Below are 24584 nucleotides of genomic sequence, written 5' to 3' on the forward strand. Positions count from 1 at the left end.
AAAACAGGCAATTAAGGCAATAACTCCCATTATCTCAACCTTATTTCTCTATAGTTGCATAAATAAACTGTGTTAGCCACAGTAAAAACGGATGGTTCACTCATTTCAGTAACCAATCAAATACGTTATCATCTTGTGCTGCATAATGTATTTTTTAAGTGGCCAGGCAGTCATTCAAAATAGATGCCCATCTCTTCTAAGGCAGAGAGGAAAATAAATGCAGTAAGAATCTACCTGGGTGACATCCATGCTGGAATCACAGCTGAGAGGTCGAACAGCAGTTAGGTCATTGGAGCCCAGCAGGGTTGATATAATTCCATTCTGATCCACTTTTCTAATCATAGTGGCATCAACAAAATACATGAGTCCGTACTTATCCACTGCAATTCCTGCAAAAATAAAACCCAGGCATCAGTGCAGCACTGAGGCTCCTGGCTTCAAGGCAGGCTTTGCCTTGTTTGCAAGATGGTGAAATTTGTTCACTTCCCCTGTTCCTTCCTCCCTCCCAACCTGAGCACAGGTCCTGGAACCCTCCAACAACCCACAGTCCTGCCAAAGAAATGGCATCAAGCAGGTTTATCCTTCAGGGCTTTAAAGAAAACCACAGAAATCCCCAAACATGCCAAAGACCCAGCAGAATCCATCAGCTTATTTCTACATTCAAACTCTCTGATGTATTACATAAACCCAATTAAAAAATTATCTCCTAATTTTACTCAGAAATTTGAGGCATTGCTTTTTCATCTGAAGAACCTAATGAGGATGAAGAATTTTTAAAAATCTTTTAAAATTCCTTCAAAAATTTTTGAAAACTAGGAGGACATTGTATTATCTCTGGATTTTTTTAAATTCTTTGACCTATTGCAGTAAAAATACAGAAAGAACATCTGGTGTTTCCAGATGAAGACACAAGGGTTGCCAGCCTAAAAAAAAAAAGGGAAGGTTCAATGCCTGTCACACTGTGAGTCCTTAGAGAGGAAAGGCAAAGAATGGAAGGGTGCTCCCTCGGAGGAACAGACGGATGCTGCTGCCTGTTGGGAAGGAGGGCAGCCTTTTTCTCACTTGCCTTTCCTGCTTTGATTTGGTGCACTGCCTTGTCCATTTCTCAGGCTGAAAATAAAATATTGATCTAAAAAAAATTCTGTCTTCAAATGGCTGCAGTGCTCATCCCACTGGGCAGTGAGAGAAGATAGATACAGCTTCATCTTTTTAATTTCTACATGTTAACTGAAACTACTTCCTATATAAAGAAACTGGACTTTCCATTTTTGTGTACCTTTATGATCATCTAGTTATTTTCAGCCACTGAAAAAACCCAAAGATGTTTGAAACGCATGGAAATACACATGATTAATTTATCCTTACAATTAAGATGAAACAGCTGAGGAAAAAAAAAAGCCTTAAAAAGAAACGCATCCCCAAATCTCTGTATCAACTTGAAAACTTCTTGTCAGAAATTAGAAACTGGAAAGGGCAAAAATCCTTCTATTTTTTTCTCTGACGCTGAAGAAAAAGGAGATACATGGAGGAAAACCTCAGAGAAAAGCCACAGCAAGCAATTTCTCTCCCCAAAGACTGTATCTCCAACAGCAATCAGTTTCCCAGTTTACACGCTTGCTTCTTGGAGTGAGCGGTACCCTGCTAATTTGTGTTCTGTTCTCCTTTTGCAGCACTCAGTGCTGGGCTAATAAAGTTTGCTTTAACTAAACAAAGCACGAACACTTGCCAATCCACTGTAATTAAAGCCCAGAATAAAAATCACCGAGCAAGGAGTGATTTAATTGCCAGATAATTATTTCCACATCCAGCCTAGCTGCACGCAGTCATTTTCTCCGGCTTCTTTTCCTCCTTTACCTCGAGGGCTCATTAGGGTTGCGTCCACTGCCTTCCCTCCATCCCCACATCTGGCTTCGTCAAAGGGCAGGCACTGCTCTCCTGTCCCTGCCACCACTTCAGAGTTACCAGCAAGGTCCTTCGTGCCTGTGAGGGACTTGACTTTGTAAATCCGTCGGCTATTGGTGTCCGACACGTAGAGGGAGCCTGAAACAGGGTCCACGGCCAGATAGTATTTATGAGCGGGATTGTTGCTTTAGAGAGAAAGAAAGCATAAAACAGAAACAGCTGAGCAGTCTAGAAACTTCACAGGCTTTCAGAGCTTGGATACTCATCAGGCACAGAAAGATCTGGAAAGAAAGTCTGACACCTTCGTACAGAGGTGAGGTCTGAAGGACCATCACCTGAGGACCTGACTTGATTAGGGCCTGGGCAGCGTTCAGAGGGACTGTAATTTTAAATCTCACTCATCCTTCTACACTGAACCTTGCACAGCAGAGCCCAATAAGCCAGAGCTGCACAGCAGTCTTTCCTCTTGATCTCTTTAGCCCTTTAGATCTGCTCCAGGTCAATTCTCTTTGGCTTATCTGTTTCCCCCCTCCCTGCTACCTTGTTTAACCTCCTTTGGAAGCAGAAGTCATAGGAGTAAGATCAAAGAATCAGCTTCTGAGTTACTTAGATTACGCCACAAGATTTGTGAGGTCTTGTATAAATAGGAGGCAGAGGCATAACAAATTTATTTCTAAAGCAAATTTGTTCTCATTCATTCTTATCAAGAATCTCATTTGCAGCAGATGAAGTTGGTTATGTAACTAAAACCAGAGACCTCAAGTGTCTGACTTTAACTCCAAACCTTCTGTTATTGAAAAACTGGTCCTCAGTTTGTGATTGGAATGGGCGCTCATATGGAAAGCTACTTCTCTTCTGAAATATATGTTTTTTGACAGCTTGTCACATTTTGAAACTACTTTAGCAAATCATCTGCAAATTGAGAAATGTCAATCTTCACAATATATATACATTCACACACACAGAACTGCAGTGCAGAAATATTTTCAAAATCTTGCCTGGCTAGTTTTGCTCAGTTTATTTGAATTTTAAGCATGATGTGAATTTTCCAGCCTTTGGAGCCTATGGGTGAGCGTAAATAAGGTCAATGGTGGTTTCAAAGCATAGAAGACAAATGAAGACAGGAAGAAAAAAAATGAAGGTTACTTACCAGTAACCAGAGATATTTGCCTCCAAATATCCACACTCCTAGTTTCATGTGGCCAAAGTGCCCATCTCCAAGAGTGAGGATACACAGAGGTAGGTTATGATGGACATAAGCCATTTCTTGCTCAGAATCGCTGAAACTATAATAAAGCCACTTTCGGCAGATGGATCCATTGGCACGCCAAGATAACTGTGGTCACGTGGTCATGACCAGATTTGGAGGAATGAGGAGGCCCCAAAATAGAACTTTCTACAGTTATTTTCCTCTATGCCAGTCTTTGACATGCCATGGGTTTAGGTCAATAATGTTTTTTTCTAAGACTGTAGAAAGTAGGAAGGAGATTGGTTGGATCTCAATTCAGTAGGCAGAGGCAATACCATCTGCTGAAGTCTAGGAGTGTAGAAATTAGAGATGAAGAAATACAATAAACAAAAAAATACTTGGCAGGTTTATTTCATGCATGGATCTCAGAGTACTTGAAAAAGATGGGTGTAGCACCCATTTTACAGAGGAGGAAACTGAGGCACAGAGAGGTTAAGTGGTGTAGACAAAGTTATGCAGGGAAACTAGTGACATGCTTGAGATTAGAGCACGATCTCATTATTCCTCAAGTTCCTCTCCTTATCTTCAGCAGCAGACTGCACCTCTTCACTACGCCCTTATCACTTTCCTTCTCATCCCTCCAAAATAATGCTCAATCTTCTTTGCAACATAGAAAAATAGTTCTTTTCACTTTAGAGATTCCTCCAGTCTCTCAGGCATCTGAGCCATACAAGCACCTGCATGTTTGTCATTACTTTGAAACTCTGCTCTGTTCTCCCACCATGCTTTCCCCTTACGCTGAAGAACACACTCTGCTGTGGCACTGGCCTTGTGCTCTACTTCACAAATACACCCAAACTTAGCTCAAGGCTGCCCTGCAGCTGGTGCCTTTTGCACGGCCCTTCTGAAACAAGGCACATCCCCCACCCTGGCCAAACGGGGACCTGGGGCAGGCACAGACTGGAGCTGGGCGCAGACACCGCTGCTTGCACCTGGGAGTGAGGATCCTGCTGGACTCAGTGGTGAGAGCTGCTCACACAGTGCCCTGGGGAGCAGCAGCCACCCTGCAGGAATGGAAGAGTCTCTCTTGTTTTCACACATGATTTCGCCAGCCTGTGCCCATCCCTGCCTCCCCTCTACCCTCAGCCAGCCCTAGGTGTGCCCTGCTGCTACCAGGATGGGATAAGACATGAGTCAGGGTAAAGAGCAATGGCAGAACATGGGCTATTTCCCTCTCCTCTCCTGCAGTCATGGTGCATCCATGGAGCTCACCCTGCCTTTCTCCTCTGGAATCTCCCCCAGGGCAGTTGTGCCAGGGACTCAGTCACAAGCTTCAGTTCCAGGTCAGAGAGCAGCTCACTGAAGCTGCAGACCTGTTCCACACTCCTTTACTCTCTCCTGAACTAGGTAAGGGAATAGATAGTGAAAGACTCTAAACAAATTTTTGAGGAAATTTGGCAGAAAATGACCGCTGGAAGGTAACACGCACTCACTGTGCCCCCAAAGAATCGATGAGACTATTACCTCAGACACGGATTTGTTTTATAAATGAGTACTCAATATTTCTCAAACTGCCATCTGAGCAATTAAAGACCTCTGCCTCTCTTTTTTCCACACTGTTGCAATCTTTCACTTGAATTATAGGAGGCCAAGGACTGTACCTTGTTTTAAAAGATTTTCCATGGCATTCAGTGTTGCTCAGTGCCCTGTGCCAATAATGTCTGTGCCTCCAGCCCCCCGAGTGAATGTGTGGTCACCACCACCTGCAGCCTCACTCTGCTCTCTGAGGGAGCTTGGGGCCTGGCAGCAAGGGCAGCTCCTTCTCCCTGTTCTTCTCACAGGTGCATCAAATTATTTTTCAACAGCAGCTTTTCTTTAAGTTTAACCAAAAGAGAAGCTGTCCAGAGCAAATCTCTAAGCAGATGAAATATGACCTAGGCTCAGTTGAAGCAAATGAGGAGCTTCCAGCATCACCAATAATCATTAGCAAATTGTGAATGAATTCACCCAGATAAGAATAGTTAGGGGTGTTACAATACACTGTTAAGGGGAAATGATCCTGTTTAGCTCAGACCATATATTGCATCAACTTGTATCACAGAAATGGAAAGTATGGTTTTAATGCACAGGACATTATGAAAGTTTACGAGAGCTCTTCTTGCTGTTGCCCTTGATTTTCTCCAGGGTGAACATCCTCCCTGTCCCAGGTGTGGCATGAAAGGAGGCACAAGTGTTTCCTATGCTGCCGCCACCCAGAAGATCTAGTGCTCTCCTCCTAACATCCAGGAGGGCTATGCCTCCCTCCTGAACCTCACAGTGACTGCTTCTAGTGGTTGCACACAGCCAGACCCACAGGTTGGCTATTAGATGTGTTTGACAAAAGAAATATAAACTAAATTATGGCAAAGGACAGCAGGTTCAGAAAATCATTAATGACCAGAAAATGAGTTTTTGACCTATATGCAGTCATTAGTGCCTTTGCGAACCTTTCTGGCATTTGTGAAAATGCTGTTGTAGTTTACCTTGACCATTTTGACCAATTACAGACAGCAGGGAGAGGTGTTTATCTAGAAGTTAGCTTGGGGTTCATTATACTTGCATTCTACTAGAAATTTCTAATTACTGTCAGAACTTATTGGCTGCTTTTTGACTGCATTTTGTAATTGCTAATGCTTATCATATTCATAACACACAATTAGCACATAAAAATGTTTCTATATATGGTACATGAAGAACATAACATTACACAAGAAGCACAACACAAAAAGCAAACACAATGAAGCAAACAAACCATATCAAATTATATGGGAAAGAGCTCATGTCTTACCTATGTTTAAACTCTTTATTTCTTTATAGAAAGGGAACAGAAGAAAAAAGAACAAACAGTTAGCTGGAGAATAGATGGTAAAGCAAACATAGTATTTGTTTTATTTTACAAAAGGACACAGGAGAAGATATCTCTTTTCAGCACTAGCCTTAGCTTAGCTTACAGATGAAGAGTGACTGGGAGGGATAGAGCTGCAAGCTAATTCCCTATAGGATACCCCTACCCCCACCCCCCTCCCCTCATATTCAGGAAACTTTCTGAACCACTAAAAGAATTTTCACATGGAAATACGTGTAGCTTGGGGGATAGGAGTGAGAGAAGTTGGCAGTTCTCTGAATACAGAACTGGGCAGGGGGAAGCACTGGTTTTGGATATTGTCTGCCAGTTGGAGGCAACCTCTTTAATCAAAATAGTTTTCCAACAGGCTACTTCTGGACAAATTTTTACTATGCAGTTTGTTTTTCTCTCCTCCCAGTCTCTAAAATAATTGCTTAAAGCAAGTTTGGATGATCCTTGGTATCTGTTTAAGCCTATCAAAGCCAATGTTGGGGTAAAAAAAGCCCCTTCTAAGCGAGCAGTAGAATGGGAGATAAACAGCATTAACTGATCCACAGCTTACTGCCCAGACACAAAGCCAAAGGAAAAGTGCTCTCCACTTCCCACAAGAAAGTGAACACATTCTCCACTCACACAGCATTTCACTGTGTTGATGTAATTTCCATTTAGGAGTTTGCACTGAACAGAGCAGAGAGGTTTGTGACTGCTGAGCTGCAGCACTCCAGGCACAGCCCCCAACTTGCAGCCCCAGCGTAAAGCCCCACATGCAACGCTGGAGTCCAGATTCCTGCTGGCCATTCCAACCAGGCACCTTCACAAAGGACAGTGCGAAAGAAATATGCACACTGGGAGAGTCTGACATAGAAAGGCATTCAAGATTTATAGGGGCTTATGTGAAACCAAAATTACATCAGCTGTGAAATCTAAACAAAGCGATGTATTTGGTTTGTAGTATTTGTGGACGTAATCCAGACTACTTGATATGAGCTGAAGACTCTGCTCTCATTCACACTTAAATGGCTCAAATCTTCAAACTCTTACCCGTGTAACTCATGCAGATTTCAAGATGAGCAATGAATCACAATTACTGCTATAGATTATGTTTGCTGGAATGGACCTTAATTCCCTTTAGAGGAACAAGGGCTAAAGGACATCATAATGTAATCCTGAAGTCTGTAAATCCTAAAAATCTGTATGTCAAGTCCTTTGCAGCTGTCCAACATCACTCACAATGCATCACCTTCACTGTTAATTGCTTCTAGTTATAACAGAAGCTAAAGAAACTATGCTGTGGAAAACAGACTTTCATAAAGGACGAAGTGGACAACAGCAGATAAAAATCCATCTCCTATTTCTTTACTGATGTCCTTTCCAGTTTTCCCTCACACATGATGAAAACCCAAGTTCCCTCTCAATCCCTCACAGAGAGAAAAAGCAAAGTACTCACACTAATATTGTTGTAAATTTTGAGGCAACATTTTCAAACATAAGGTGGGCTAAGAAGCTGTCACTGGCTGATAGTGGTGAGGTGCATAAAAATGCATTATAAGAAGTATTCTAATCTGAAAATGCTTCTCTTCACCTATAAAGCTGTAGTCCTCTTTACTAGAAAGATCTGAACAACTTAGAAAAAAAATTTAGCATATTCTATATAATGCAGAGTTATAGTGCATATTGATATAAATATTTATAGCAGGTCACACTTCCGTGCCAGCTACCTTCTGTGGTTTAAACTGAGCTGCTAGCAGAAAGCACTGGATGATCCATGACTTAAAAAAAAAAAAAAAAAAAATGAGGCAGCCTGATGGTGTATGAAGTAGGTGTCAGAGAGTGATTTCAGAGTTGAATTGGCCTGAATCAGATCTCTTTTCTTTTCTATAGAATCAGAATTCACAATAGTGACATCAACAGAATGACATGAATGGAAGAGAGGTGTAAAATAGAGCTAGGCCTCCTATTCTTTAACAGTCCAATCATTTTGCACTTTTTCCCACTAATTAAAAACTAAATGTGGAAGCAGAGGAATTGGTTATTGGTCATATCATTAAAAAAAAGACTTGTGACCTAAATTCACTCAATGCACTTTGCAGCTATATCCAATTTCCAGGAGCACCAGTGCTACTGCCTGAGTGGGCTCCAGGAGGGGCAGCAGACAGCCAGGGCATGCTATTTTTCCTCATTTTTCTGCAAATACTCAGTGGTGCTTTAAGTATAAGGTCCAGTTACATGAGCTAGGATTTGAAGCAATAGCTCTTGCCTCTCCTAGAAGAATGAAAAAAGGAGATGGAACAGAAATGGGTGAAGTGGTACATTCTACACTCATGCCTTCCCTTATTAAGTGATCAAATCTTGAGCTTGGAGGGGGAAACAGGACAGGGGGAAAGACTTACAATCTTCAAAAAGAGTTCTGATGATGTAAAATGACTCTGTATGTCAACTGAACTGCACTTGTCAACCTACAGAAATAGACTCGCAAGCATGGAGAAGAAATGTGAAAGTGGATCTCAAAACCACTGGCAGGAGAACCTGACCTCACGAGACTGTTACACCTTTGCCTGTCACTGTGGCTCAGTACCTAAGGGCAGTCAGTTCCAGACTTTTCAAACAAAACTAAAAGATGCACTGAGGGAGGACTGAATCAGTGACCACTAACGAGACGGAAAGAGATGGTCTGTATTTTCTCTTCAAGTTAATTTGTACTCTTAAGTCCTTCAGTTTAGTCACTGCTCTGGTAAGTTACAGACTTTGAACTATGCATTTCTGTGCCCCATTTCTCCACTGGAATTCAAATAGGTTGAAAGTGACAATGTTTTTCAAAATTATAAAAAGTAATGGTAAAGGCTGATTTGAGCACAGGCTCCAGAAGCGAAGTGCCGAGGTTAAGCCTTACCTCAGCTCCAGTATGCTCGTGACATTCCTGGAGGGGAAGATACGCCGAATATAGTTAAAATCCCCAACAAAGAGACTTCCATCAATACCCACTGCCAGTGCTACAGGGGCCAAGAGCTTATTTCCTTCTGCCAGACCATTGCAGCTCGGACAGGATATGCTTCTGCGGCGCCCGTTCCCCATAATGCTGGTTATCACGGCCGGCTGCTGAGTGAGAAACTGATTTTCTCCATTGCCTTTGTGCAATATACCTAAGGACAGAGAGGAGAAGAAGTGGTTATTACCACTGTTCATTGCAGGGGACTTCAGGCTGTTTTCTTTTCAACAGCTGCTTTTAAGGACTGTACATTGAAACAACTCTGGCGTTTGGTTTTTCAGCGGTACAAAAAGAGCAGAAGGATTTCACAGTAGTAAAAATAAAGGTGTAATGAAGATTCAGTGCTAAAACCCACACACATACAAACCCACAGACCCAAACCTACACTCAGAGTCCTTTGGTATTCGTTATGAAAGAAAACCCTGCCACAGCTCTGGCCTGGGGCTGTGGTTTAGATGGTTTCGGAGTGGGTGGAGAAGAGCTGTTCCTTATTTGTGTCTCACTCCAGTTTCCTGTATCATGTTTTGCTTGGAATTCTGTGCCAACCTTACTGTTCTCTTTCCGCCTCTCAGTCTTTCACACTTTTTTAATGGAAAATGAAAAATGAGAAATGGAGGCACCAGAGAAGATGATAGCTCAGAAAATGAAAAGATAGGAGAAAGATGAAGCTCCCAGAAGGGCTGCTAAGGATCAATGATAAAAGGCAAGAGGGAAGCTGGTGGTACAGATCTCTATTAGACTTCAAGAAAATACCTTCAAGATAGGATTTATCTTCAAAATATTTGTTCAAAGAGCAGACCCCTGCTCCAAGAAGGGAGTGGGTTTTCTGACAGTGTGACCATATTCTGTGTCATCAAAAACTGTGGAAATCTGGCTGGAAACTTTCAGCCTCATATTCTTGTAGGAATGAAGTTGTATGACTCTTAACATTAACTGGGTCCCCACTGGTGGCAACACTCTCTGTTGGCATCTACTACCCAAATGTGGATCCACTGCCCAGCACTGGAAATGAGTTCAAATAGCCTGATCTTGCCAATTCTGAACAATACTTGAGATTTATTAAGCAGAAATACACTTTGTTCTTTGGTAATGATCAGCAGGAGGGCTGCAAGCAACATTTTGCAGGGAACAAATAAAATGTACGCTGAGTATTCAGCTCCCAAAGAATTGTTGGTAAAATACAAGGATCAAGAAGATTCATTTTAGGATATGGAAAGACAAAAAAAAAAAAAAAAAAAAAAAAAAGGTGAGGAAAAAACAATCAGGTGACTAATGAGAAAGACAAGGAAGACTCAGTATCTTGTCACAGACTCACACTCCTTGTAAGCTCCATTTCAGGTTAGGGGGAAAAGGAGGTCAAGCAAAAGAAGCCAGGGACAGATGTGGTTAACAAGAGAAAAACAGGGAAGACTGAAAGACATTACAGGAGAATACATGAAAAATAGAATAGAGGACAAAGATTAGGACTTTAAGAAATTCAGGCTGTGCAGAACAGTAAAAAATCTGTTGAAATTCTACAAAAATTTTCTGACAACTGAAATATGCCTCATACCTTACTAAGCTAAAGATGAAACAAAAAGAGTGGAGAAATCACATTTTTGGAAGTGATAATAATGCAAATAAAAACTTCATATAGGACAGCAAATACATGGAATGAACTAACTCACCACTCTTGACATTAAGTACATGATGTTTGTCCAGAGACCATCCTCCTAAGTTTGAAGGATCCAGTTCAAATCCTTGCAGCAGTGCTGTCCTCTTCTCCCATAAAATGAGACTGGGGCAAGTCTCATATTCAAAACCCACAGACACTGAAATAAAATCAAATTTAATATACTTGCTGAACAAACACTGAATTAAATGTCCAGAGCACATTGAAGTCATTGAGTATTCCAGTCCCCCAGCCCCCTCAAGAAGACGGAGTGATTATATTCCTCACTTTTATTCTACAATATTATATTCAGATCTTTGACTAGACACAAATTTGAAACTTCATTCACATGTATTCTGCAGGGATCTGATCTCTTCTATTTTAATAGCTCACACTGGGAAGTGATGGGTTTGCTGAGAGGTAAGTGAGAAATAAAATTTTTAAAATATAGTAAAATTACATTAAATAATTAAAAATATCAGATAGCAGGACAAGATAAATTCTTAATTTGCCAGATGTTCAGAGCATTTATTCATTTTACATACCATGTACCAAAGGGCAGTGAAAACTTTGTGTGCATTTAAGCACAATTGCACTGTAAGCATCACACAGGAAAGCAATATCCCATGCAATAACATAAGAAAGAAAAGCTATACCAAAGAAGAATTTAGAAAATATAGAAAATAATTAAGATTATTAAAAAAAAAAAAAAAAGCTGCTCTTTCCACACTGGCACAGCTCTGATGCTCATTTTTAACCCTGTTGTATCAAAATTATTCAATGAAAACTGAAAAATATTAAAATGATCACTCTGCTTCCCACCCACTAGAACCAAGCTAACTAAAAATAGCTGTAGAACTACAAGACTGAACAGCATTAGAGGAACAGAATTTTCATTTCAAATGTGTTACACCACAAGAGACTACATAAGGGCATGTGTGAAAACCCAAATGCACTGCAGACTGCCAGCCAGTCCAGCATGAGGATCATTTTATAACTAAAGAAAATGAAACTGTAATGATGGCTTCGTTTTCTCCTAAGTTCCTGTGGCCAGTTTTTGCTATTGCCTGGTCTAAACCTTCTAAGTCAGGTACTGAGCAGGAAACCCAGGCATGTTCATAGAGTTGAGACCCTCTGAATATGATCTTTAATGTGTAAAAGAACTGTAATACAAAGATAAATTGTGTCAGGGAGACAAAAACTGTTCAGTCTACATTTGCCCCTCCATAAGGAAGCTTGCAGTTTTCTTATTTAGAATTCTCATTGAGAATTACAGGCGTCACTTGGAAAGCTTTGGAACTTACCTACAGCATCTGACAACCCGTAAACCTTCTGACCATAGGCATCTGTTTTGTCCCAGATAAATGTATATGCCAAGTTGGGAGATGCCTGAAATGATTTTTGAAACAAATGCCCTTCTACTGCTACCATCAAATGAACTTTGATCAGATTCAGTGGCACAAGTGTCTGAGTCATGATGATCTTCAGCAAGGATTTGTATCCAGCAGTGCGGGAACTCAGGTAGCTGAGCTTTATACTAGAGCCAGGGATCTCAATTTCTTCATGAAGAACCTGGGTGGGAAAGAGATCAAACACTTTACATTCATGATTCTGGGTTTTTTATGTATCACCTTGTGTATTCTTATGAACTGATGTCTTTCTCGTACTGGGAGTGGATGTTCTCAAACCAATACAGTTCAGCTGACATTTCTGACAAATAATTATTTGCTGTCCGTGTACACATCTTTTGAAGAGCCCACTGCTGGCAAAAGGGCAAATAAGCTCGAGCATTTTTACTGCAAGTTATATGCAAGGGAAACATAAGAAGTATCGTAGGGACCCACAACTTTCACTAACAGTATAAAGCCTAACTGAATACAGCAGTGGAAAAATAGCACCAGTAGAGTTTGCCTTTGTCCTAAGTGAGAAATAAGGAAACAGTCTGTGGTCAGCACCACATGCCAAGCCTTTGCAAAATTCTCTTGAAACACATAAGCTGGCAACTGAAATACACAGATATACTTGATATGTTGTACGATAATGGGAGGTATCAAAGATAAATGTGTCCGGGTGACATAAACCTGGGATAGCTCCTGCAGCCCTCATTTGAAAACTTGGCACCTGTCAGAACGAACGCAGCTCTGCAGAGACATTTGCAGCAGCAATTGCAGGGGACGTGTGGTGGCCCTGGCTCAGGTCAGAACTGTCACCTGACCGCTGATTCCTCTACCCTTTTCACTCCCACTGCTCTTACCTGGGTTTCCGGCACAATGGGATTGCGGCTGGGAGCGTCACTGAAGAAAGTTGAAAGCGGTGATGAAATGATGACTGGATCAGGACGGACAAACCCACTGAGATCACAGCTGGGAATGGAGTTCTCCTCTGTCTTCATCACAAGGGTGTCCATGGCATAGAAGCTGTTCCATGGCAGCCACACTGTCCTTTCCTGGCTCATAAATGGGGCCCGTTCAAAGTGCAGCGTCAGGGATGCTCCACCATTTGCAACCAAGTCAAACCTAGGAAAGTGTGGCCTTTAGAAGTGACAAGACTGAGTAATTCCAGTAATAACATTCCTGGCTAATGAGACAGCTACAGAGGCATGCCAACAGTGATGGGTATTGGTCTGGTTTTGGCTGGGACAGAGTTAATTTTCTTCCCAGTAGCTGGCGGAGTGCTGAGTTTTGGATTCAGGGTGAGAATAATGTTGGTAACACAGGGATGCTTTTATTATCTAAGCAGAGCAGTGCTTACACAGAGTCAGGGCCTTTCCTCCTCCTCACCCCATCCCACCAGCAAACAGAATGGGGGCTGGGAGGGGACACAGCTGGGACCAAGGGATACCCCAGATCATACAGTGCCATTCTCATTATACAGAATAGGGGGAAAGCTGCTCAGAACCTGGCTGGGAATTAATTTATCTTTCTGTTGTTTTCCTTTTCACTACAGTTTTTATAATTGCAATTCCAGTTATTAAAGTGTTTTCATCTCAGGGCAAGATTTTTCTTACTTTTACCCTTGTGATTTTCTCCCCACACCACCAGAGGTGGGGAGAGTGAGGAGATCATGATTATGTTTTAAATGCCATGGTTCCAAAGATCAACGATGGAATGTGAACCTCTAGCAACTAAACAGCTGAAAACCAGAGAAAACAAGCAATGATTTGAAGTCACCTGGACAAAGCTCATTACGATAATATTATAAATTCTGCATTAAATAATTTTAAAAAAATAGCCAATAAACAAACCACCACATTTATTATTTCAAGTCACCTTTATATAGAAACAGCAGAGAAGCCAAGTGCATTCTGAGCTGGACACAGAATTACCCCTTTCCTAAAAGATCCTATCCATCAAGGATAGAATGGGACACATGGCAGTAAGAGAATAGTAATGAGAAGTGTTCTACAAGTAAGAATTCCTGTCCCCAAGATAACTGATCTATCATTTTTCAGAGAAATTAGGTGTTTACTCCCAACCCCCTACAAAATCACAGCAGTAATGTGGAGCTGCACAGGCATTGGAAACCTGGCTTAAATGAGAAATACTTCCAGGTTGTTCTGACAACAGAAGCAGGTATCAGTTGCTGTATGTAAATGTAACAAATTACTCAATGATGTCAAAAATCTATGCAGATTTAAATATAGTTCAGCTCACCATTTACTGCAATTTTAAACCACTGAAATCAACATTATACTTTTATTATAACATTAACATTCTGGAAAATATGGAACTTAAATATTCCTTATAGTTCAGTTCACTCCTATTAATTATATCAATTCCATTGTTTTTATACAAGATCAAGATAAAATGGCAAATGTTTACAATGCCTGTGTCAGATAGACTGTTTTAGTTACCACAGCCAGTAAACTAGAAAAACCATGACACACTGACTTTTGTTTATCTGAATTTGTGTGCATTTCAAATAAGCTGATACAAGGGGGAAAAAGCACTTTTTTGCACAGCAGGAAATTGTCTAAATATATTCAATTAGAATCTTTTGATTACATTCTACCCTGAAGAAACTCAAAAGAGAGTGTATCTTCAAAAGCAAAGAGAAGCAGTAGGGAAATTTTAACAAAGTATACTACTCTATAATGATGCTTTCTTTTTTCCTACAAGTGTTAGCCTGCTCTGCATTTTAAAATAAAATATTTCTTGTCTCAGCTGGATATTGCTGTAGCCCACAAATGTTTTCATAGATATAGAGCAATTTATTTGAAAGGAGTCTGCCTGCTAACACGTCATTATCAGAAGTCAGCCTGTTCGTATTTACATGCAGTTAGTATTCAAAATGCCGCGTGAAAAATTACTTTTGTGTTTACTTAATAGCTCTTTGCCCTGGGAGGAAGGCAATGCCTGGTACCACATGGTTCCATTAGATCACACCATCTGTTAATCAGCCAAGACACTCCAGAGCAAACAGGGGCTCAGGGAAGCAGGGACACTCACGTGCCATCCTGACGAGTGATGGTGTAGCCGTACTTTGGATACTTGACAAACGACACGTTGACCCCAACTAGAGGAGTCCCATCTGTAGTCACCACTTGGCCTCTTATGAGAGACACAAGACTGAAAAAGAAAGAGAATTAAAGGTATTACAGCTAATTACAAAAGGGAAGTTATGTCGTTTATAAGTGAAGTAGTGGAACACTTGTACCTCATTCACTCTAAATCCAGTTTACTCCAAAGGTTTTTACAATACTGAGGGACCACAATATTGCCCAGCTCCCTCCATGCACCTAAATCAAGAAAGTGCTTGTGTATGCTGTGAGAAGAGTACACAGAATGGCAGTCAGCGTCTTGCCTAACGAGGGTTTGCCTCATTGTCTAACGAGGCTTTGCAGAGTGCGAAGCTCCCTCACATTCAGCCAGGCCAAAGCTGTGCCCCTGCGGCCACACTGAAACTCTAAAACTCCCTACAGCGTACACTACCACACGTGGGTGCCCAGACACTTGAAAAATACGGTGCAATGCCACGTCTCTGTTTTATATGAGCAATTCTTCACATCAAGGTACAAATTCCCTCATCTTAGGGAACAACTAATGTGCCTACATTGCATTCTGGCCTGATTTGGAACCCTTGCTTGCACTTTGCCAAAAGAAGGATTTGGTTTCAAGTCCAGCTTTACACACAGGCAAGACAAAGCGTTTCTTTGGCCAGCAGGATAAGCAGCTTTGTTTAACCTAAGGGAGATGAAGATGAGCTACTCCTCTAAGAGGCACAGTCGGATTTTGCTCTTTGGCAAGTGCTTTGCTGCTGCTAAGTGCACAGCAGGCACAAAGTGCTGCTGCTCCCAGCTGGTGAGGAGTTTCCAGCCCCTGGCTCCTTTCCCTGTGCCCTCAGAGAAGCAGATCTGCGGTGGGGGGAAGCTGTTTGGGAAAAGGACAATGGAAAAGGAAAGACTCTTTGTAGACGGCTTCCAGTGCTACACTGGACATGGGAAAACTGGAGAAGGTGTAAACAGGGAGAGAGTGAAGTCCTCTTAACCCATAATCTCAGGGATTGTAAAATCGCACTTTGCTGTAGTTATGGGTGAAAAGATTTATACATTCACCAGTCTGTGCTTCCAGCATGAGCCACCAACTCTGCTCTGCTGACAGACGGGGAATGAAGAGCCCCTTCCCAGCAGGGTTAGGGCTGCTCCCGAAGCTCGGCAGGCTCCATGCGACCCTGAACCAGGAATGTCTGGCCCCAGGCTGAGCTGGACAGGGGGGTTAACCTGGGCTGAGCTTTGCTGGACACTGACAAACCGTGCTGGGCTCTGGGAGGCCCCTGGCAGAGAACAGCTCCTTTCATCAGTCACACCAGGCATTGTTTGCAGGTCTTTTCCACCAACTCTGCGATGTTCAGGGGCTGTGATGTACATTTCTAACTGTATTATATTGGCCATTTATCAACTATTTCCTCATATTTTTATTCCAAAGAGGGTGCAATATTTTCTTCAATATTACATTAAAAATCTAATTAATAAAAACAAGACGTTTCTGTTACTTTTATTTTAGGACTTTCAAGTGCTTCTTGACCTTTCAGGTCAATTTTTAATTTGCAAAATCAACATTTTGTAACAGAATATGGAACTTAATAGAAATTGAAACCTGTTGAGAAAAATCTGCTTGGGAACACATTGGACTAAGAAAATTGTCTTGGCGTTATTCATTTTGCTTGAATTATTTTATGTGACAAACACACAGAAGTAGTTGCAGGAAATAAGTCACTCAAGCTTCTCTAGGGAAACTGTGCAGAAAGTAGATTCAGAAAGAAATTGTCAGATGGCAGAAGAAAACTAATAACACCCATGACTTAATTTTTTCTATCTTCAATTTTAATATTTCAGGAAATCATTTGAATAAAAATATTTTTGTCAACAATATTCCTTTTTATTTCTAAAATTCTAATGGATATTAGAATAAGCTAAAATGTGGATTTATAAGAAGCAATGTTTTGACTAATAGTCACACATACAACAATCACCTTTCTTCAGTAATCTTTTAAAAGTGTAACAGACAAATTGAACTGATACAATTTTTTTTTTTTTACCAAGGAGTTTAAATGTGTAAAAACACAGATCTTTTTTTCCCCCTGAAAACTTCCTTTCATCCTGTTTCTGCACAGAAAAAAAATTTGAGATTTACCTATTTTTGCAGTCATAAATTCTGTTACTTATTGCTTCAGCAGAGTAGGAAATAACTATTTTTTCTTATACTAAGACTGGAAAGAAACCCCAAACCAATATTTTGTCACACTTTTTCATGTCTTTCAATGGAATGGCAGACTGAGCTAAGCAAACAGCTTACAAACACAGGAGCTAATTTCTGAGACTATGGCAGCTTCAGTACATGGAAAAGTTGGAAGCTGAATGTTGTGGCACTTTTAAAAGACAAACCCATTAGTCCTAAAACTTCCAGTTTGACACTATGCATTAGATTTGCCTAAGATTGGTACCAAGAATAACAGCTGAGCTATAGAATTATCAGAAGTACCTTCAAAACTTAACAATTTTAACATCATTAATAGGTCATTTGCAAAGATGTGTTAAAATCTGCAGCGTAGCTCAGATGAATAAAACAGAACTAAGACTCCTACCATGAGGAACATTTAAAAAAAAAAAAAAAAAAAAAAGTCTGAAGTTTCCAGTGAGGTTTTATTTTTAAGGAGCCTCAGGGTGGAAATGTTCAGCTCCTGTTTAGTCTAGAGCACTAATTCGTAGAATCATAGAATGGGTTTGAAGGGACCTTAAAGATCATTTTGTTCCAACCCCCTGCCATGGGCAGGGTCATTTTCCACTAGATCAGGCTGCTCCAATCCCTGTCCAACCTGGCCCTAAACACTTCCAGGATTAAAAAAGAAAAATCACCACAAATCTAGGTGAAAACAGAACATTTTTTTTCTATTTTTTTGAGCAACTCCATGTGTGTATACATGGAGTATTTTATAGAATAGCATAAAATCTGTACTACATAGAGTAGGATCCAAAAGGGGTTTCCTGGTGGAATATGGAGATGCTTGTGTGCAGCACAGGAGTGAATGCAATGGGGACCTGCCTGGTGTATCCAGGAGCATTATGATCCTCTTTTCAAAGACAAATATTTAGGGACATGCTCTACATCACTCACTAAGCCTGTAATGGGATCTTGACTGAGAAAACAGTTTCCTGTAATGAAGTGCAATATTTTGGGTGTTAGCTCAAATGAAGCTCTTTCTTCAGTTTTAACTTTGGTGATATGAACATAATAAATATACTCATCAATTTCTTAGCATCTTTCCATGGAGACCTATTTATATAATATTGATAAATACCAATCTTCTTGTAAGCATACAATGGCATCAAATATCAATTAATGATGTGCTGGCTTTTAGATTCATTGCAAATATATAATTAATAATCTTAGAAAACAAGCATAGAAAAATAAAAAAAAAAACAGGAAGAAATCCCAGTCAGGTGGATCAATGTTACATATAGAATGATTTTATGTAAGGAATAAATAATACAACTCCGTAAATCAATGGATCTTTAAAATTATTTGAAATGCTATTCCATTATTGAAATTTGTGTTAATGGCACTACATTAAAAATTAACTGGAAACTAGTTTGTGTTTTCCCTTTCTCTTGACTGCAGTCTTCATAAAACATAAACCTCAGAAGCTACTACTTAGTGGAAGAAACCTTCTTCTGGGCTTTGCCAGAATGTTAAAATGCTAATAAAACTCAGTGTTATAAAACAGAGGCCACATCATAAACTGCAACAGCGTGGCCCCAGTGTGATCAATGTCTGGGATGAAGCACCTGAAAGCAGCACCCCTGATGTTGTTTTACACTACAATGACACAGACTCTGAGATTCAGAAGGCTGAAAATGACTCTTTTATTTTTGGGATGTGTCTTTTTTTATACTATTTTACACAGATCAATTTGATTGGTCAAACAAAGGCAAACCCCTTCAATCACATTGATTAGACCAGAGGGACATCAAGAAGAAGTCCCTCCTAGGAAAAGGAATGAATGACATAGGTACAGCTACAAAAACATTTCTCCTGTTTACAGAAAATTCTCTGGGAGAAGAATTTCAGAAAACCAAAACACCTCAGGCATGGAACCAGGGCTACACACCTCCTGCTAAAACATGAAAAAAACCACTAAACACAGCAACCACACCGAGCAGGGGTCACATTCCCAGCTGCTACCTGCTGTTGCAGGGGTTTTCTCACCTGCTGTTGCAGGGTATCCTGGGTTTTGTAACCGAAAAAAATGTTTATTCTATTCCATCTGTTGAACCCCAGCTGGGGAGATTTTTCTGTATCTGTTGTAACTCCAGAAGTGAGGGTGTAACTGCCTTCTCTGATAACGAGCCAGCTGTTAAAACCGGGTGGGGCATTGTTTCTTATCTCTGCTCAGTCTTCCACTACCCCCACAGGGATATCTTTTGTTAATGGGCCCTTAAAGCTCACCAATGACATGACACATTACATCATACTACTGTGAGATGCTCTACCTGGGGAGGAGGAGCCAAACCATTTCCATCTAGATAAAAAGGAGCCACAAGTGTCACCTGACAGGCAGTGTTCCCATGGAACTCCCAAAGAAGAATGGACCCACCTCAGGACACTTCGCTCCACAAGAACCATCTCTGCTTCCAACAGGACCACATCTGCCTCTCCAGAAGGGCTTGCTTTTGGACCGTTTCCAACACCCCGACCAACAGCGTGTCAGGTTGTATTTCTGACTCTGTCAGGTTTTCTTTTTTCTAGGATTTCTTGTTTGTTTGTTTGCCTGCTTGCTTATTCCTGTGTACTACAACTTTTTTTTTTTTTTTTAAATATCCCTAGTAAAGAACTGCTATACCTGTTCCCAAAATCTTTGCCTGACAGCCTTTATTTGCAAATTTACAATAATTTGGAAAAGGGGAGATGGGGGGGGGGGGGCTTACATTCCAAGGGAGACTCCAATCTTCCCTGGCAGATACCTGTCTATCTAAACCAAGACAGAGGGGTTTTCTCACCTGCTGTTGAAGGGGTTTTCCCCGGGGATGATGTGGGTGCTGTCCTTCCCCACGAGCAGCTTGATGCGGTCGTAGAAGGACTTGACGGCGGGGGCGCCGGCGTGGCTCTGCTGGATGATGTCCAGCGGGTCCCGTGAGCCCCGGCACAGCAGGCTGTTCTGGCACGTGGCCTGCAGGCAGCAGTCAGGGTCCAGGCAGTCCACCAGCCCATCTGAAAGGTAACAGGCACTGAGATCCAGCAACAGCGCCCATGGAAATACCCATGGAAAGTTTAAGGCACTGGGAAAAACTTCATACCATTCCTCTGCCCTAAACCTGGTAATTCAGTCAATAGTGCCATGAGGATGATGCTTTTGAGTACACTGCTAAAAAACACTACAGTTTATGTAAACCACGGTTAGATGAGAATAAATCCCAAGAAATCTGTCAGGGGCTCAAATCAGGCAAAAGGAAGTGGAACCAATAATGGATTTTTGTTTAGGTTATTTGCTTGTTTGGTTTTGTTTGTTTGTTTGTTTGTTTTTTGTCTTGAGAATTATGCTGTTTGATTTCATTTGTTCTGTTTGAGGAGCTGAGAGGAGATGGGGATGACAAAGTTATCGTTACCTAAGTAAAATACCAATTACACTGTAGCCATTTTGGCAGTTCCCAGGAAAGGACTGCTGGAACTCCCACCTGTGGATACCTGGCTCACAACTTGTGTGCATGCTTGGATAAGGAAGGATCAGTCACAAAGTTGGTGGGTTCAGTCATCATATTACAGATTAGGTTGTCCATCAAAAATATTTCTTAAGTTGCATTTTTAAGGAAAAACCCCAGAATTTTAACACCAGAAATTAAGAGGGAGCCAAGGGGGAGATCAATCTGTATGCTTAGATAATAAACAATTGTAGCACATACAGTAACGATTCTATCATCATCCCTTCATTTGGTATAATTATTTAACTGAAATATGTTCTCTCAATGGAGTTCTACTAAGATTTAGTAATTAATAACCATTTGCTTTACTCTGGCAAGAATCAATCTGAAATCTACTTATGTCTGTAAAACTTCCCAAAGTGTATCAATCTGATTTTTGACTACAAATATGGCCTGGGCATACACTGAAAATCATACACAAGAGAGAGCGTTCCAGTGGGCAAGCAGACAAAAGTACCTTAGGTTAAGATCATGACTCATGCATTTTCAGGACTTTCAAGTGCACAACAGACCAGCAAAGTGATAACTGAAAAAGAAACCTAAAGGAAAAAAATACCAATCTAAAACTATAAAAAATGTTCTTATTTTACAATTAGCCTTGTATTTCCAACCCATTGTGTGTGCCCGAAATGACTGTGCCTGACCTGATTTAAAAACAAAATTGCCAAGGTATGCTGACAATGTTTCATTCAGGCCTCTAAGGAGATTTAAGTCAGACAAAGTACCTTGTTGTGAGAGCTATATGTTGCTTTAAGGTCACTCGCCTATTCACATTAAGAGCTCCATTCGTCTTGAAATCCTCTCCAACGAGGCTGCAGGAACTTTCTGTTTTGCTGCACTTCATTTTCTCCCCACTTTATATAATCGTTCTGAGGACATCATTAGCTCCAGGGTATAACTCAAGGCAGTTTTCCTATTAAGCTCTGAGAATTTCTCAGCTTCTTTCCCAGTCTGTGAGACCTCTACAACCATGAACTGAGCTTTGCCCACTGCTTAGTCCACTCAGTTCTGTTACTCAGATGACCACCAGGCAAGGAAATCCTATCAACACACTAAAAATAGCAGAGGCAAACCACAGGATCTAAATTACTCCCTCTGACAAATTTACATTTACCTGTTCAAGCTTCATCATATTTTGGCTATACCTGTTATTAGAGGTGAGCATCAGTTCTGCCTGTGATGACTTCATCATGCAGCTGATTATGGGATGCTGTAGCCAAACACTTGAGATGACACCGTGAACTTGGAATGGGCATATCAATCCCTCAGGCTCCTGTCAGTCATGTGAATCACATCTTTATGCTCACGAGCCCCCTTGGATATTGTCTGACATTGCAATCTTCAGTAAATTACCCTGCCACTGCCAATCTCACCGTTATCTCACAAACAATCAAGCAGGCAATCAAACTGCTCTGAATTGCCAGTTCAGGACCTGGGAGGCTGGAAACCTCTCCATTCAACAGCAGGGGAAAACCTGCCTGTGATTCCTTCCCTGTAAGAAGGTTTTGCTGCAGTTCTGTGAAATCAGACTCAGATGCTCTGAGATGCTTACAACAACATTCAGGAAAGTCAGGCATAAAGCATAACACAGTGTACTTTTTAGAACATTATTACTTACATGGCTATATTCTCCTGTAGTAATTTATTCTCGGATGGCAAGATTCAGGATTTAGGATTTTTTTTACCTTAAGTGAACTAGCTGATCCGGCTTGTTGCAATAGCAGCAGTGAGGTCTGGGTCTGTTCAGCACACACACAGCCAGGCCCTGGGCACTGCTGCTTGGTATCTAAGGCTTAGACACCACTGTGCTGCTGACATCCACAGATGCTCCTCTTATTGACTTTGCTGCTCTGAAATCTCTGACTCCATGCATGAAAGAATAGTGGTTACTGTCAGAATATATCCGTTTTTAGCTCACGTCTGCCTAATTTGCTATCTGGAGTATTATCACAGAATGGCTGAGATTGGCAAGGACCCCTGGAGGTGATGAGGGCTGGACCTCCCAGGTTGCCCACAGAGCTTTTGAAATGTCTGTAAGGATGGAAACTCCACAGCCTCCCTGGGCACCGTGCTCCAGTGCTCAGTCACTGGACAAAGAAGTGTGTCCCAGCATCCATTTGTGCCTGGGGTTGTTCCTCCTCAGGTGCAGGAGCTTGCACTTCATGAGGTTTCTCTCAGCCCATTTCCCCAGCCATATTGTACTGTTATATATGAAGTAAATTGTTACAGAATCATTTATTTGCGTTAGACTCAGCTGATTAAAACCAGAGCCAGAAAAGAAGTACCTTCTGTAAAAAAAAAAATCTGCTATTAGCATAAATTTTAATTAGAATTCAGTACTTTGGGTTTTAATATACATTTCAGAGCTTGTCATCCTCCAGATTTCCTCAGGTATTCTGAATTATTTATATGGTTAATTCAATGACAAACCCTCACCACTCGCCTCACCAAAATATTGCTGCTTTTCATTGCACACAGCTGAGTTCCAAGTGGGCAGTGACCTCTCTGATGACCTCTCTGCATGCTAAAGGGAGGAGACTGGAGAGGGAACGAAGATGGTGCTGAACCTCCTCCAACAATTTGACACCAACACAAGTCCTGACTTGGCCTTAACTGAGATGAAAGAAATAGGAAATTTTGATCTGATTTAAACTGGCAGCACAGGATTAGCTCTCCATTGCTCTTCGTGGTTTTTCTGAATTCCTAAATCTTTTCAGAAATGAAGCAAGTGACATGGTATCCCTCTTGAAGAGTTCACTTGGCTAATGGATCCACACATTTCTCAACTTTCTGCGAACTGTTCCACAAGCTTTTTGGCAGACTTCAGTACACAGCATAGAGAAGACTTCAAAGAAATACCTGAAAGTAGTTTAACCTACTCATGCATGCCCTATTTATGACTGCCTTATGATTGTGTTCCTCTTGACCATCATTAGAAGGACTAAAAAGGCTCTTAGGAGGAACAGTGATCTATTTTAGCACATTACTGTTCTAATGTATTTAGAATCTCTCAGCATCAGTGTTCCAGTGCCACTGAATATATTTCTCACCATGTCCAGGTTACTGGATCGCAGAATGAGAAAGGTGCTTCACCATTCTGCAGAAAGTTGATGCTTGAGCTATTGGGGGTTTTAAATCTCAATTAGTAAACTACCTATAGTTTCCGCACTTCTTCAAATACCTGCCGGTTGTGCTTCAGGTTCAATTCACGATGCACATCAGAATGAGTGAACTTGGACCTGACATCCATTTTGCTGAACCAGTGCTTTCCATACCCAGTGAGGGACAATTCTGTTCCCAACCCAAAACTCCTGAGCCCACGCTCAGCAGAGGGCATCCTTACACTTCACTAGCTGCAGGAGCTGGGGACTTTCAGAGCCTAATTCCTGGAAATTTTTCTTCTTCCAATAAACATTTCACACTGATGATTAAAATGGAGGTGGGGGGGTGGGGTGGGGGTGGGGGGTGGGAACAGCAGCTACTAAGAACCCTGAGGGCGAAAGGGTCTTTGATCACTCTAAGGGCAAATTAGTTAATTTATCATGAACCGATTTTAATTATGTGCAGTATTAATATACCCAAGGTGAAAGAATTAGAGATGCTCTATCAGATTATCAAAAGAGTAGGCCTTCTCTGCCAACACAGAAATATATTAATTGAGCTCTAAAACTGCATGCAAAACTGCTTTCACAGGCAGGCTATGCCACAGCCCAGCACATCTTATTACCAAGAAGTTTATCTAATATTTAACCCAAATTTTCACACTTTTGTAGCTTG

At 41.2% G+C, this 24584-nt stretch overlaps 1 protein-coding gene across 7 annotated transcripts in view; it reads right to left on the minus strand.

Moving 5' to 3' along the window:
* Positions 1–24584, minus strand: part of TENM2 (teneurin transmembrane protein 2) — a 615717-nt gene that overhangs the window by 23063 nt on the left and 568070 nt on the right. For 5 of the 7 annotated variants that reach the window (XM_066196981.1, XM_066196978.1, XM_066196985.1 and 2 more), the window contains 9 exons: positions 20109–20319; positions 15061–15180; positions 12867–13128; positions 11917–12184; positions 10629–10772; positions 8866–9115; positions 5919–5939; positions 1855–2087; positions 235–389 (listed from right to left, as the gene is read on the minus strand). In XM_066196981.1, the coding sequence (XP_066053078.1) occupies positions 235–389; positions 1855–2087; positions 5919–5939; positions 8866–9115; positions 10629–10772; positions 11917–12184; positions 12867–13128; positions 15061–15180; positions 20109–20319 (1664 nt within the window). The remainder of the gene's footprint in view (positions 1–234; positions 390–1854; positions 2088–5918; positions 5940–8865; positions 9116–10628; positions 10773–11916; positions 12185–12866; positions 13129–15060; positions 15181–20108; positions 20320–24584) is intronic. The other 2 variants (XM_066196982.1, XM_066196980.1) reach the window with 1 other exon arrangement.

Source organism: Chamaea fasciata, unplaced genomic scaffold, assembly GCF_029207755.1.
Source record: "Chamaea fasciata isolate MVZ Bird 193981 ecotype frontalis unplaced genomic scaffold, bChaFas1.0.hap1 SCAF_15, whole genome shotgun sequence".
In the NCBI taxonomy this organism is placed as follows: Eukaryota; Metazoa; Chordata; class Aves; order Passeriformes; family Sylviidae; genus Chamaea; species Chamaea fasciata.